Here is a 16,829-nt window from a genome sequence, read left to right as displayed (position 1 = left end):
GGGAACCAGTCTGTATGTGGGATCCGAACCCTCGGCGGGAGCGCCGCCGCGCTCCCAAGTGGCGCACTGTAGCAGTGCGCCACCGGCCGGCCCTCAAAAAGTTATTTTTGAAGACATGGAAAATATTCACAAATTTAAGTAATTTTTTTTTGTCCTTTTTGAGACCGGCCACACCGCGCTCAGCCAGTGAGCGCATCGGCGGCCATCCCTATATAGGATCCGAACCTGCGGCGGGAGCGCTGCTGCGCTCCCAGCGCTGTACTCTCCTGAGTGCGCCACGGGCTTGGCCCAAATTTAAGTAATATTAAGTAAAAAGAGAGTATATGTGATTAAATATAATATGATCCATCTGGTGAAATATTTATTTGTAGGGATAAGTTTTAAGTTATACTTGCAACAAAAAAAAAGAGCGACTGGAAGGAAACGAACCAAAATACAAACAAATTTGTATTTGGATGGAGATATAAATTTTTTAAAACATTTCTATAATGTTTTTATAGTTCTATACTAAACTTTTCTATACAGAACAATTTAAAATGCTATCAAAATTGAATAAGGCACACAACAAAATCTATTGGGTGTGGCCAAACCTATATTAATGGAGTAAATGCACAGTCAAAACTATTTTATTATTCTAAAAGGAATAAAGTATTTGCCCAATAAGTGAGAAAAGGAACAAAAACTCACAACCTAAAGGAAAGTAGAAAGGAGAAAATAATAAAGCAAAAGTAAATTCTTAATGAATGAGATGGCTGCACAATTCTGTGACTATACCAAAAATCACTAATCTTTACACTTTAAAATGGTGAAATTTTTGGTGTATGTAATGTAAATGATATCTCAATAAAGTTGTTATTTAAAAAGCAGTGAATCAGAAAAGAGAAAAGCAGTAGAACTAAAAATAAAATAAAATTTAAAGTCTGGTATTTTCAAGAAAAAATAATAAGATACTGCACAACAGAATTAGCAAATTTCTGGCAAATTTAGCCAAAAAGTTCAGTCAAAAAAAGAGAAAAAATAAATTTAAAAAAGAAAAGGATAAGATAAATATGAAAAATTTAAAAATTATATGTGAACACTACATGTTAACATTTAAATAAATTCAAAAACTTCAAATGGATGATTTTTTTTTTTTTTTTTTTTGTCTTTTTTCGTGTCCGGCAACGGATCGCAACCCTCAGTGTCGTGCCCGTACCGGACCGGGACCGGCAACGGGATCACAGCCCTCAGTGTTGCACCAGCCCCTCGCTCAGCCAGTGAGCGGGAACCGGTCTGTATGTGGGATCCGAACCCTCGGCGGAAGCGCTACCGCGCTCCCAAGCGGCGCACTGTAGCAGTGCGCCACTGGGCCGGCCAGATGATTTTGTTTTTTTATTTTTAAAAAGCTTATGATTAGGTTCAGATCCCCATGTCAGCCAGCCTATAAAATAAATAAATAAATAAAAAGCCTATAACTGAATGAGAAAATAAAAGTTTTCAAAGAAATAACTTCAGAAAAGAATGAAATGATTTAACAGGTGAGATATTTCAAAATTTTAAAGAAAAGATCACAGAAAAAGAAAAGGTACCCATTTCATTTACTGCATTGAAAATATAACAAATCATAACAGCCAGCCACCGAAAAGGCCATCTTAAACCAATATCTAACACTTTACTTATGGGTAAAATCTGAAGATTTTCCTATTAAAATTAAGAATAAAAAAAGAATAGTTAAAATAAATACTTTCATTACCTCCTAGAAGTTCAAGTCAGCGTATTAAGTCATACACCAAAAATAACCCCAGTGGGCCGAGCCCATGGCACACTCGGGAGAGTGCGGTGCTGGGAGCGCAGCAGCCCTCCCGCCGCGGGTTCGGATCCTATATAGGGATGGCCCGTGCAGTCACTGGCTGAGCGCGGTGCAGCAGGTCTCAAAAAGAACAAAAAAAATAACAAAACAAAACAAAAAACCAAAAATAACCCCAGAAGGACAATATTAGATACAGACAGTTTGATCACTTAGAAAATGCAAGATATTAATGATAATTACAGCAACCAATATTTATAGGGGGCTTATTGTATAAAATTCACAGTATGATGCACTGTCACTTAAACTTCACGATACTTACATAAGGAAAGTAAAAGATGAAAATTATTTCAGAGAACTGAAGTGACTTGCCTGAGGTCACAGATCTAAGGGGCAGGGGCAGGATTTGAACCAAGATTTGTCTTATTCCCAAGTCTATGCTTTCAATGTGTACTGTCTTTCTATTAGAAACTGTAACAAGTCTTTAAAAAGAAAAGTTCATGAAGGTGAACAGGTACAAAATATACAAAAGTTAGTTTCCCCCCTGTATTAGTCCATTTCTGTTGCTTATAACAAAATACCTGAAACTGGGTAATTTATAAAGAAAATGAGATTTATTGCTTATAGTTTCTGAGGCTGAGAAGCGCAAAGTACAGGGAACAGAGCTGGTGAGGGTCTTGGTGGTGGTGACAGAGATCAAGGGATCTCACATTGCAAGATGGTAGAAGCAGAGAGAGCCTAATCCCCTCATTCATTCTCCTTTTAAAGCCCTCAGCACCTCACCCATATCCACCATTTTTAATCCATTCACTACTTACAATTTAATCACCTTTTCAAGGCCCCACCTTTCAATTACTATAATAGGATTTCCAACCCTCTTAACATTGTCACAGTGGGGGTCAAGTTTTGGGGGGACACTCAATCCAAGGCACCCCCTTTTTATTTTTAACTTGCCTTGTCCCAAAAGCATCTCAATTTGTTTAATAAAATAATCACAATTCAAGATTAAATTTAAAAGATGTGAGGTAGGTTTTTAAATGGCAGCTGGAATGCTTGGCAACTCACCCAAGGTGCTAAGTGGCACAGCAGGAACCTGAATCCAGGCAGTCTGACTCCAAAACCTGTGGGTAAGACTTCCTCCACATTTTCTTCTATACCTGACTAAATTTACATAGACAATATTAAAGCTGAGCACAGAGCCAAGATCTGAACTCATCAGGACTGGAACAAGCAGGGGCTGCTAAAGCAAGGGTAACAAAGACACAGGCTTCCCTCATGTTTCCACAGGCGGGGAATGTATATAGACTTAGTAGTTACTTCAGAGAGAATTAAGTTTGTCATATATATAACACCTCCCTTACTAGTGAGTGACTACTTCAGGTAATCTGTAGATTTATCAAGACATCAATCTGCACTGTCTGAGGTGCCAAGGAGATTGCAGCAAAAACTTTAGTTTAGCTTTGAAAGATACTTGCCAAGAGATAAATTGCATAATTTATCACCTCGAATACTAAGATGTAAACATGATGACTCTGCATAAGAGAATGAAACTTCAGGAGCCAAAAACAAACCTGTAATATATTTGAAAGGTGCAATCAGCACACTACAAATACTTGAATGGAAAAGAGACTCTCAGAGCATTTCAATTACTTAAAAAGACCCTGACATAGCCTCTTCAAACTTCACACTAAATAAATATAAAAATGCACACACACACACACAAAAAGACAAATACTAACCATCACTTAGACAGACACACAATCTACTGTCACAGTCTAGGAAGAAATGTTCATACCAAGGTACACAGAGTCAGCCTAAGAAAGACAGGACTGCTTGTGCTTTGCCTCATGAATGGTCTCAAAGGAAGAACAGCTGGGCCAGCCTAAACCAAGAGAGGCTCTCATATTTTTAAACCACTGGACCAGACTCTGGGTTGTACCAAACAGAAGATTGGGGAGCCATACCTCTGTTTTATAGATGCTGCTTTTCAGGAAAGACTAAGTATTATTCCTCATTCTCATCTTTCCAACTTCAAAGTTTGTAGCTCCAAATTAACAGAGGAGCAGACAGTAGGGGAAGTCCTGAGGTGGTGCATCCTGGGAAGTACGCACCCCAAAGGATGGCTGATAAAAATGGGGACGGGAAGACTTCGGCAGCAGGACAGAGTAGTATTAGCAGAGGGGTAAAAGAAGGTCCCATGTCAGCCTTGCACCAGCACTAGCTATGTGCCTAATGAGTACCACATAAGAAAGTACAGCTCAGAGAAAGAACTTCCATCAGATGGATAGGGAGTGGAGCCAAAAGCCACCTACAACTCCCCGCCATTTGACTACACCAGCTCTAGGGATATCTCCTATTATGACGATGGACTAATGGGAAAAAAAACCCTAATGCCTCAGAAAAAATAATGTACCACAAAGGTAATGGAAGGTCATTCCAAAGAGCAAAAGTCTATCTTTAAAGATAATTTACTACGAAACCCACAAGAATTCCTGCACAGGAAAACTATATGACTATGTGTCAATACAGGTTCATCAACTGTAACAAAACTACCACTCTACTGGGGGATGCTGCTAATGGGGAGGCTACAGGTGGGGGGACGGGGCCTATATAGGAAATCCCTGTACCTTCTGCTCAATTTTGTTGAAAATAAAGTCTTTAAAAAAAAAAAACAACACTATATGAAACAGGGACAGAAAGTCATCTCTAACTGTCTGAAATGGGCCTATATAGGAAATCCCTGTACCTTCTGCTCAATTTTGTTGAAAATAAAGTCTTTAAAAAAAAAAAAACAACACTATATGAAACAGGGACAGAAAGTCATCTCTAACTGTCTGAAATGAAAAGACAATAGGATAAAACGAAAAAAGAATTGAATAACATGAGAAACAAAAGCACGGTAGCAAAATTAAAATAACCATTAGAGGCAATATGGAACAGAAATGAATCTGCAGCAAATCTTATCAGACTGTCTCTCTAAGAGAGGACAGACTTGAAAAGGCCTCTCTGAATACAGAAGAAAAGAACAAAAAGATGGAAATAACAAGAGATGGGGCTAACTACAGGGAAAGGGAAAGGGCAGACAAGCTGGGAATAAGTGTTTCTTAGAGGAATCCAGAACAACTGGAACAGAGGCAATTAAAACTACAACTAAATAAAAATAAAGATAAACTGGAAGTTTAAAAAAAAAAAAAAAAAGGATTTTAGGGCTCCCTGTGTTCCACCAGGGAGTGGGGATGGGGGAAACAATAAAAAAAGGACCTTATTACTTATATGATGAGAAAAAAAACCCATTAATTTAAAACTATGTACATAGTTGACAATAACTACACATATATTATAAATTAACATATGCAGAACAAATACTGGAAAAGGTATGACCAAATGTTAACAGGGTTATTATAAGTTGTGGGTGCAAGAGAGAGGTGAACCAGTACCCCTTTGGGAACAAGGGATACACATTGGCCTCTGAGAGGTAAAACATGAAGTGAACATACAATGGATCCGGATATGGACATGGAAAATCACCTGAAAGAGATGTTAGATCCCAGGCCAGATATACTGGACAGTATATTACCTATGTGAATATATTAATATATCCAGAAAATGTCAAGTAGAATTGCTATTGATGGAACCAGAAAGAATAGGAACAAGAGAGCTACAGAAGTATATGCTCTCTCCAGAATTATGCAGGGAAGTTAGCCAAAGGAATTTAAGTATTCTGACCTCAAGGGAGAGAGCATTCCTCATGTGGAGATGGCGATAGGCAAAATCATCCCTATTAAAGCCCGATGCCAGTAAACATTTATCTTATATTCTGCTTATATAACCCCTCTTGTTCTGATTCCACAGTCATGAAACAACCTTCTGATTATGATGCTGTTCCCTGTGTAATTATGCCCAAAGGGAGAGAATGTACTGATCACAGCAACTACATGTTTAGTCTATGTGATGGCAATTCCTCATTATAAATTAATAAATTATACTATTAGGGAAAAGAATATTATTTTAAAGGACTTGAAGTATTCAGGTGTTAGAAAAGCCACGTAAGGTTACTGGTTAAGAATGTGGGCTTTGTAATCAGAGAACTAGGAGTTTAAATCCTGGCTCTTCCACCTGCCAGCTGTCTGATCGCAGCTGTAAAACGAAGATAATACTTGTCTTGTAGGATCATAAGTATTAAACAAGACAATGTATGCAAAGTACTTAGGGTACAGTAGGTGCCCTCCCAAAATTTGTTGAATAAACAAAATGAATGTACATGATCAATAAGTGGCTCTTATTATTTAAAATTTGGAATTTAAATGAGCTCACTTCATGCATGTCTTCCTCCAAAAGATCCAATCTTAGGGTGTTGGATAAAAATCAGAATTTTATACTTACCTAACTTAAAGACCAGACTGTTCTAGACTTTGAAAAGCTATCTAGGTAATTTCTGCCATTCTGTAAGAGGCCTTTTGAGAAAAAGACCAACAGCTTTGTTTTTTTCTGATTTCAATACCTGTTATATCCATGTGGCAAATGAATCAAAGATCTAATTTTTAAAAGAACTATCTCTGGGTAGTGAGATTATGAGTAACTATTTTCCTTTCTATATTTTTCAAATTTTCTATGATACAAAAGTTTTCCTTTTTATTACCAATGTACTTTTTAAAAACTACCTCTAAAATTTGAACAAAAAAATATACAGATAGAAAAAAATAAGACTAAGTTGGAAATAAGGTTTGCCACTAAAATGCTTTGCAGTAAGTTTCTATAGATTTGCTAAAGGTATACAGGATATTTGTTCCTAAATTTTCTATCAGCCTTCTAAAAAAATCTATGATCACTTAGGAGATTCACAGCATCTGTAAGATAAAAATAAGGTAAGAGCCCTGAAAAACCACAGCCATTCCTGTTAGTAAACCAGGAGAGAAATTTTTCCCATGGGTATTCATAAAGAGTATTTCTTCTGACATCTTTCACTAAATCACTGGCATAATGCCAGAACACTAAGACTAAAATGTAAACTCTGGACCAATTCAAGGCAGCTATTGTTTCTGAATTACAGAACTAAACAAAGTAAAACCAAAACTTCCTTTGAAGTTAATGTCTTCCACAAAGTAGTTACATAGCACAAACTGTGAAAATGGTGTTAGATGTACTTTGATGTGACACATTTTTCTTCAAAATAAAATAACATATCAACACGAAATACCAATTGACAGTGCCAAGGAAAAGAAATAAAACCTGAAAAAAGGGTTTTTTTTCCAGATAACTTTTTTTTTTAAAACAAATGAAATAATATATTGAGAACTTTTACTTTTTATTGGTAGATAGAAAAAACAACCTTCTTTTTTTTTTTTTCCTTTTTGTCTTTTTTACTGACCGGTAACGGGATCGCAACCCTTGGTGTCATGCCCGTACCGGGGACCGGCAACGGGATCGCAACCCTCGGTGTTGTGCCCGCACCGCGCTCAGCCAGTGAGCGGGAACCGGTCTCCACATGGGATCTGAACCCTCGGCGGGAGCACCGCCACACTCCCAAGCGGCGTACTCTCCAGTGCGCCACCGGGCCGGCCCAAAAAACAACCTTCTTTGCTAGAGTTAACTAAGAACTCTCATTACTTGTTTAGTTTAAATTACAAAATGGTTTAAAAGCAGAAAGCAGAAATGTCAATGTCAAGTCTCTATTTTGGAAGAAATACATAAGTTTAGTATCTGTATTTTCTTACATAAAATATGGTCTACATCTTACCATGTGGTTCTACTTTCTTCATAACTGTATCTGGGTGTTCATCTAAGAAGAAATCTGGTATCAAAGGATGGCCTGAAAAAATTGACCCCAAAATAATCAGGTTAATATAATAACTACAATATATTAAGATTTTAACACCTGTTTAATAAACATTCCATCTGTCTTTATTTTAAGACTATTCTGGTACAGTGGAAAAGGCCTCCATGAGAACCTGTCAAACTACTTGATCTTCATTAAATTAATTTTCCCACAACTCAGTTATCTTCCTATGACAAATTTTATCTTCAAGATCTAATAAAAAAATCACCTGGTATGTAAAGCCTTTACCTGCTCTCCCAGGAGCCTTTGCCCTCCTCATCCTTACAAGCCTTCTATCCTACATCCCTCCAAAGTGCTCAGGACTCATTTGTCATCTGGTCACCTGAGAGCAGGGGGTCCCTCATTAAGAAGGACTTGCTTCCCAGCATCAACGTATTTGGGTTTTTTCTTCTTCCTCTTCCTCTCACTCCATCGTCATGAAAACTAAGCTATCCCATCCCACTGGGTCTTATCTTCAGCTGTGGTTAGAAATAAGTTAACTATTTTAACATTACACTGATACCTCCAAGACATGTGCACACTAGATTTGACAGCCACAATGTTAGATGTAGTAAAAGATGAGAAAAAGACAGTAGTAGACTTAGATGTAGTAAACGTCAGATCTCTCCGCCCTCTCCCAGAAGAGAATAAATTTCTGGAGGGCAAAAGTGAATTGATCGTTGCTATATCTTAGTTTCACAGTGACTGGTCATATTACGTTCTTAATACTTGATAGGATTTTTAATTTAAATCAAATTAAAAATTTCGTGTACAATGACATGATGTCTTTAAAACCTAAAGTGATAATTATACTTTACCAGGACCCAGAAGACCTGAGTGTGGTTCAGGTTCTACCACTTATTAGCCACCCGCTCTTAGGCAAAGGCTTAATCTCTCTGAATCTGTTTTTCCACTTGTAAATATTAACCTCTAAATATTGTGAGTGAACTATATGCCAGGCACTGTGCCAGAAACATTATACACATTACTGCATTTAGTTCTTACTTCTGTGCAGTTGGTACCATTTTCTTAATTTTACCAATAAGGAAATTGAGGATTGGGGAAAGTGGGTGACATGCTCAAAACCTCATAGCTAGTGAACAGCAGAGCTGGAATCTGAACCTGATTTGTCTTCTCCTAATTCCATGTTCTTAATCACTAAACAGTATTACTTCTTTCACAGGATTGCTATGAAGTTTAAATAGATAACGTACATAAAAAGTACTTTGTAAAACCGTATCCAGCTACTTAATTCAGTATGAACTGAAGAGACAGGCAAATATAAATGAGGTTTCTGTCACCTGGGAGCTCAGTTTAATGAATAATATTTCAAATAAATTTAAATAAATATATGTCTTATTTATTTTTTTATTTTGTGGCTGGCAAGTGAGCTAACTGGCTAGCCTAAAATATACTTTAGCAAAAATAAATATAACTCTCATTTACGGCTGTATTATCTATTATTTAGAATATATTTATTTCTCATATAAAGTAAAAATCCATGATCATCATCATTATCTGCAATTTCAGAGAGGAAGAGTTATTTTTGCAGAAGGGGACCTCTGCAAGCTTCTCAAATCATACTATTGTGCATAAGACCGGCCTGCTCCCTCACCTTGCCTCTGTCATTAAGCCGCTTTAAAAGAGTGCACTTAAGAGACATACATTTGGGAAGAGTCCACAATCTGAAAATTTTTTTGTAAAAAACCCACTATTCTATCACCTGTTACCATATCCTTGAATAAAATCTTTACTCTGTGACTAATTTTCATTTTTCATTTCAAGATTTGGAAATGGCTAGTAGCTGATATGAACTCAAGCATCTATACATATCACTTCAAAAGCCCTCAACTCACTTCTATTTTTCCTTTCTCTCTTTTTTAAGTTGTGTTGATACGGGTTTTTCCCTTCACTGGGAAAAATCTTTTAAAAGAACATAGTCATTTTATAATCACACAGACAGAACAGATGTGTTCACTGCGGAAATGTGGAAAAACACATCACTACCTTTAAAAACTATAAGCATTACCTACCTGGTTTAACTAACTTTTAAAAGAACATACTCATTTTATAATCACACAGACAGAACAGATGTGTTCACTGCAGAAATGTGGAAAAACACATCACTACCTTTAAAAACTATAAGCATTACCTACCTGGTTTAACTGCATAAACGTCAAAATTTTTTATTCCTTCTTCTTTTAAGATATTTTCATCAATAATAAAGTTGCCAGTAAAACTTTTTGGCTTTTTGAAAATGGAATATGCAGCATCTGCAATGATATCAACTTTTCTACATTGGCTTTCAACACCAGATCCACCCAGCATATCCATAGCAGCAGTGTGTATGGCTGTAGAAAAAACACACACACAAATATACATATAACTCCAAATCAAACAGTAAGACTATGGAAGTAACGAGCAAGCCCAACCCTTCACAATTATCAAGGCTAATCTATTTCTCAGATGATGAAAACAAGATACAGAGAGCTAAAAAGATTTAGATAACACTGCTTTATACAGAACTCCTTCGTGAGACTTAAAGCAAAATTCAGTGAGACTTAGGATTTACAACATTCAATAATTCACATGGCATTCTTGAGAGTCAAGAAAGCCAGTAAAGTATAACAGAAAGAGCAGTGAGCTAAAAGTCAGGTGAGTGGGATTTTTCTATCAACTGTGCCATGACTTTTGGCAAGCCACTTTAACATCTTTGGGCCTTAGTTTCCTGTCTCTAACATATGGAACTCCAGTTAGAGCAAAGTTTTATCACACTGAAGTCAAGGGTTCGGATCCCCATACTGGCCAGCTGCCAAAATAAAATACAATAAAAAAATAAAATAAAATATGAAGCTCCCTTTCCTGTTTACTTTCTCCCCTCCGCCTGTATGAGAAAACAGAGACTTTGTTTTTCTTGTTCATGACTGTATTCCCAGCATCTAAGACAATGACTAATGTATCTTAAGCACTCAACAAATACTGGTAGGATTTCTGGGGGACCTTTTAAAACTCAGATAATACTGTTTTGTAGAAAATATTAGAAAATAAAGAGAAGCAAAAGGAAGAAATTAAAAATTAACTATAATCCCCCTACTCAGGGATAATTACTGCTAATATTTGAATATAATTTTCACTATTTTAGGTACAGATACTTTGAAAATTCTGTTTCTTATATGNATTTTTCCTTTCTCTCTTTTTTAAGTTGTGTTGATACGGGTTTTTCCCTTCACTGGGAAAAAAACTTTTAAAAGAACATACTCATTTTATAATCACACAGACAGAACAGATGTGTTCACTGCAGAAATGTGGAAAAACACATCACTACCTTTAAAAACTATAAGCATTACCTACCTGGTTTAACTGCATAAACGTCAAAATTTTTTATTCCTTCTTCTTTTAAGATATTTTCATCAATAATAAAGTTGCCAGTAAAACTTTTTGGCTTTTTGAAAATGGAATATGCAGCATCTGCAATGATATCAACTTTTCTACATTGGCTTTCAACACCAGATCCACCCAGCATATCCATAGCAGCAGTGTGTATGGCTGTAGAAAAAACACACACACAAATATACATATAACTCCAAATCAAACAGTAAGACTATGGAAGTAACGAGCAAGCCCAACCCTTCACAATTATCAAGGCTAATCTCTTTATTTCTCAGATGATGAAAACAAGATACAGAGAGCTAAAAAGATTTAGATAACACTGCTTTATACAGAACTCCTTCGTGAGACTTAAAGCAAAATTCAGTGAGACTTAGGATTTACAACATTCAATAATTCACATGGCATTCTTGAGAGTCAAGAAAGCCAGTAAAGTATAACAGAAAGAGCAGTGAGCTAAAAGTCAGGTGAGTGGGATTTTTCTATCAACTGTGCCATGACTTTTGGCAAGCCACTTTAACATCTTTGGGCCTTAGTTTCCTGTCTCTAACATATGGAACTCCAGTTAGAGCAAAGTTTTATCACACTGAAGTCAAGGGTTCGGATCCCCATACTGGCCAGCTGCCAAAATAAAATACAATAAAAAAATAAAATAAAATATGAAGCTCCCTTTCCTGTTTACTTTCTCTCCTCTGCCTGTATGAGAAAACAGAGACTTTGTTTTTCTTGTTCATGACTGTATTCCCAGCATCTAAGACAATGACTAATGTATCTTAAGCACTCAACAAATACTGGTAGGATTTCTGGGGGACCTTTTAAAACTCAGATAATACTGTTTTGTAGAAAATATTAGAAAATAAAGAGAAGCAAAAGGAAGAAATTAAAAATTAACTATAATCCCCCTACTCAGGGATAATTACTGCTAATATTTGAATATAATTTTCACTATTTTAGGTACAGATACTTTGAAAATTCTGTTTCTTATATGAAGTGACTTGAAACTCTACAATTAATAGTACATTATTAATTATACATTGTCAAAATTATGAACAGTAACATCACAATTTGCTTATCTGTATCTTAGTCCACACAAAGCAATGAAAGTCGATTGGTTTAAATACACTTCAGGTTTCAGAGTTTCTAGTAATTTAGATAAGAGTTCTCTCCATACCATTGTTAAAACATTTTTAATTATTACATATGGAAATAACTTACATACTTTGGTCTCCAAGATGAAAAGTTTGTAGCTTTTAAGAACCACTGGCCCTTTTCATTCATTCAACAGACAGTTGTTGAGCACTGATTACAAGTCAGGCACTACTCTAAATATTGGCAACAAAGGAGTAGACAAAACAGACATAAAGCCCCTATCTTCATGAAGCTTATGTCCCTATTTCAAAAAAAGGCTCAATTAACTTGAGGAATTTCCTAAAAGCATCAAGTTAGAAGACACTTTTCTACTTCATAACTAAAGTTCCTTTAGTAGGAATAAATTTTTTTTACTTAGCCAATAGTTCAAGAGCTCTGGTCTCACTCTTGAACTGATAATTTATTAATAAAAAAATAGCAGCTAACATTCATTAAGTGTACCCTGTGCTGAGCATGCTGCTACATACTTTACTTACATTATTTGAATTAATTTTTAGAACCCATGAGGTAGGTACTGCTGTTATTCCCATTTTACTCAGGCACAAAGGAGTTCAGTAACTTGTCCAAAGTTATAGCAGCTAGAGTTCAAATACCTGGCAGCTTGGCTTCAGAGCCAGACTCTTCTCCACCATGCAACTAATGGGTCATACTTTGTTAACCAAAGTTCTTGGAGTCCAGTTTATCATCTCATTCCTATAAACTTTAGAACCTCTCTGCAAATATTTCAATATAGTATATTTTGAGACTATATGCATACATACACACTCCTAATCTCAATGAAGATTATATGAATAGCATGAGCATTCTTAAAAATTCTAAATTAGAAGTCTAATAAGATTATGTCATTTACACATTTACACATGTCTACACACACACACACACACACACAGACACACACACACACACACACAATATAAGAATAAGGAATGTTTCTTCCAAACAACTTATCGTTACTTTAACAATCTTTCTAGTGAAGATATAAAAGTGGCACAGACACTCAAAATCAAGAAGTGGGGGCTGGCTGGTTAGCTCAGTTGGTTAGAGTGTGGTGCTAATATATCACCAAGGTCCAGCGTTCAATCCCTGTACCAGTCAGTGTCAAAAAAAAAGAACGAATGAAAAAAAATCAACAAATGGACCACAGAGTTATTCTCAAAAAAAATTATGAAACGTCAACAGGCTAACCCAGGTTTTATAACAGGATATAAAAACTGATAATGAAAACAGGTTAACAATAGGATCAATCAAATGCAATTCACTGATGATTTCTGGGAAAGAAAATAAGCAAGACTCGTAATGAAAGCAGATAAGCCTTGGATCACAAGAACCATAAAAGTGACCCTAAAATATAAGTCTTATTAAGAAATAATTGGAGAGGGCTGGCCTGTGGCTCACTTGGGAGAGGGTGGTGCTGATAACACCAAGGCCAAGGGTTTGGATCGTTATATAGGGATGGCCAGTTAGCTTACCTGGGAGAGCATGGTGCTGACAGCACCAAGTCAAGGGTTAAGATCCCCTTACCGGTTATCTTTCAAAAAAAAAAAAAAAGAAAGAAAGAATTGGAAAGACATCTAATAAGCTTCCTATTGATTCTCCTGATTACAGCTTATTCAAAACAGGCAGTAACAAGAGTCTTAAAACCAATAGATTTCCTTTTACATAAACATATGGAATGCATATCAGGCTTAAAACATCAGCACTGCCATTGACTTCTTCTCTGGGGAGAGAGCTTGTGTCACCTCTTTAACACCTGCCAGCCCCACGAAATACACACATATAGTTGTGTGTGCACTCACTGAACCAATGATACTGTTGATTATAAAGTNTGATTCTCCTGATTACAGCTTATTCAAAACAGGCAGTAACAAGAGTCTTAAAACCAATAGAAGATTTCCTTTTACATAAACATATGGAATGCATATCAGGCTTAAAACATCAGCACTGCCATTGACTCCTTCTCTGGGGAGAGAGCTTGTGTCACCTCTTTAACACCTGCCAGCCCCACCAAATACACACATATAGTTGTGTGTGCACTCACTGAACCAATGATACTGTTGATTATAAAGTGCACCAAGACTTTGTGAACCACTAAGGAAACAAAGAGCTGCCAATTAAACTGTGATATATTGTTAAATGCATCCTGATATCAGAGGTGTAAAAATGTAAAACATGGGCATCTCAGAATCAATGAAATATGGTATAAACTGCTGTTTAACCTAGTCAGTGAATAGGTCCCTTGAAAAACAGGGAAACTAGTTTTGATTTCCAGCACCAGAGAGAGGAAGGAATCCAGCTGCCACCTACTTTCCATGTGGTCCAGGTGACAGAGGACTGCAGCTGTCCTCTGACATTTTTGTTACCTTCTTCTCTGCTATTACCACATCAGCAGCTGCCATTCGCAGACTTCCCACCCCAGCCCACATAAAATCCACCCAAAAGTGGACTTTCCTGCTTCTACCACACTTGTCCGGACCAGTTAAGAGGTAAGAGGCAACAGCATTTCGAACAGCAGCCCTTATCCCTCTTTCCCTCTCCTCCCTGCATTTCAGTAGGAATTATGAAATGGGTCTTGTAAAAAGAAAAAACAACAACCCTGGGGGTGACCTAGCTGGGGGCCTGAGATCCCCATATTGTGAAATTATTACAGGCCTGACCTCTGATCCCTTCCCTGGATATGTTGAATTCAGCAGACTGAAAGTGCTAAACCTAGGAGGGGCAATGTAGCCAGTGTCAAGAAGGAACACCAAGCTGAGAGAGGACAAGTAGCAGACCAGGACACTGCTTTGACTGTAGATCATATATGTTATACTATATCCATTCCATTGAGTGTGATAAATCTCTTTCTTTGAAAGGCACTAATGCTGGGAGGTTACTTCTGGTTCCAGCTCACATAAAAAAAGTCACTCTACACTGTCTAGGATGAGGGAATGTGTGCTTTTGTAAATAGAGGCCCCTCAAAAAGCCAAGAGACTGGACACCCTCTCAAATCCATCTTCATATCTCCATTTTCATTGCCTCAGTCATGAATAATGCAATATTCTAGCAAGCTTTCCTGCCTCCTTTCTCTGCAGTCTTACAAGCCATCCTATATTCAGATGACAGATTAAACTTCCTAAACCTCACCAACACCCATTTTACTTCACTGCTCCTAGTTTTCCCCCTGCTTATTATTACTCCCCTGCTTTTAAAATTCTTCAGTGGCTCTCCCTTGAATATAGGTTAAAAATCAAGCTCCTAAACTTGGCAAACAAGACCCAGGACTTAGCTCATCCATCTGCCCCTACACCCTTATACCCACCGAACATTCCAGGCAACCTGAACTACTTGAGTTGCTCAAGTTCAGAAGGAAATAACAAGCCCACACCCTATCATACATACACCATATCAAACTCCTCATGTTTCCACAGACACACAGTGTTTTCCCATACTGCAGCCTTTGCATATGTTGTTACTTCTGCTAAGGAACGTCTTGTCCACTCCAACATCTCCTTGAGATCTGATTTCAACTGTTTCCCTCCTTTTGAAAATCTCCTTCCCTGACTCTATAACCTGAGCAACATAGTCCTCCTGCTATGTTTCAAAAGAACCCTATGCATAATTCATCATACCATGTATCATAAGGAATATGAATGTAAATTTAATTTACTGTGTCATCAAGTCTAGGACCAAATGATATCACTGGCTCTAAGAAGTCTAGTAAACGTTCTAAAAACGAACATCTCAAAGCTAAAGCAAAGACCTTGGCAGGTAGCTGATTTCTCTTGCTGATCCTGATAACATCCTCCATGTTCCCTGTCATACAATGTTTTCCCTCTTATATGTGTATAAGCTTTGTTCAGAATGTCTATTTTGGAGCTAGGCAGAAGGGAGTCATACTGCACATTCAATCACTCATTCATCAATTATTTATTGAATGTCTACAACAACTATAATAAAATGAATAAAGCAGAAACTGTCCCTATCCTTAATAAGTTTTCATTCTAGCAAGGAAGACATTAAACAACCATTATTATAAATTAATTATTTAATTTCAAAGTTATAAGTGATGTGAAGGAGATTTACAAACTACTAAATCCAGTAGTCGGTCCCCATATTATAAGAACTATCAGCAGCATTTGACACAATTGATCACTCCCCTTCTTGAAATACTTTCTTCAATGGGCTTTCAGGACATCATTCTCTTTGGGTTTCTTCCTGCCTTACTCTCCTACGCAGGTCTTCCTCTTCTTCCCAACCTTTTTTTAACACTGCCAACAATCAATGGTCCTTTCTCTTCTGTTCACTTCCTAGAGGATATCATGTCTTCTGGCTTTATACACCAACTATATGCTGATAACCCACAAACTTTTATACACTGCCTGGACCTCTCTCTTGACCCCTAGATTCGGAGGCCCAGCTACCTAATGACCATGTTCACTTGGAGGCTCAAACACAATGCCCCAAACTGAATTCCTAACCCTGTTCCTGAACCTGCTCTCTCTGCAGCTTTCCCCATCTCAGTTTATGGCAACCCCACTGTCCTAGTTACTCAAGCCAAACATCTTGGAGTCATCCTAGACCCCTTTTTTCCTCTCACTTCCCACATCCAATTCATCAGCAACTCCTGTTGGTTCTACTTTCAAAATATACCAAAATCTAACCACTCTCCACCACCTTTATTGCTCTCATCTCAGTCATAGCCAACAACATCTG

The 16,829-nt window shown here is 37.1% G+C and overlaps 1 protein-coding gene across 1 annotated transcript in view; it reads right to left on the bottom strand.

The window, feature by feature from the left end:
• HSDL2 (hydroxysteroid dehydrogenase like 2) overlaps positions 1-16,829 on the bottom strand; it is a gene marked incomplete at its 5' end in the record, with an annotated part of 56,718 nt that overhangs the window by 19,315 nt on the left and 20,574 nt on the right. The window contains 2 exons of the mRNA XM_008576361.1: positions 7,524-7,595; positions 10,953-11,147. Coding sequence (XP_008574583.1) covers positions 7,524-7,595; positions 10,953-11,147 — 267 coding nt within the window. The remainder of the gene's footprint in view (positions 1-7,523; positions 7,596-10,952; positions 11,148-16,829) is intronic.

This window comes from Galeopterus variegatus, unplaced genomic scaffold (genome assembly GCF_000696425.1).
Source record: "Galeopterus variegatus unplaced genomic scaffold, G_variegatus-3.0.2 Scaffold1338, whole genome shotgun sequence".
NCBI lineage: Eukaryota > Metazoa > Chordata > Mammalia > Dermoptera > Cynocephalidae > Galeopterus > Galeopterus variegatus.
Note: the sequence above shows the minus strand (reverse complement) of the source record. Positions and strands in the feature narration are given on the sequence as shown.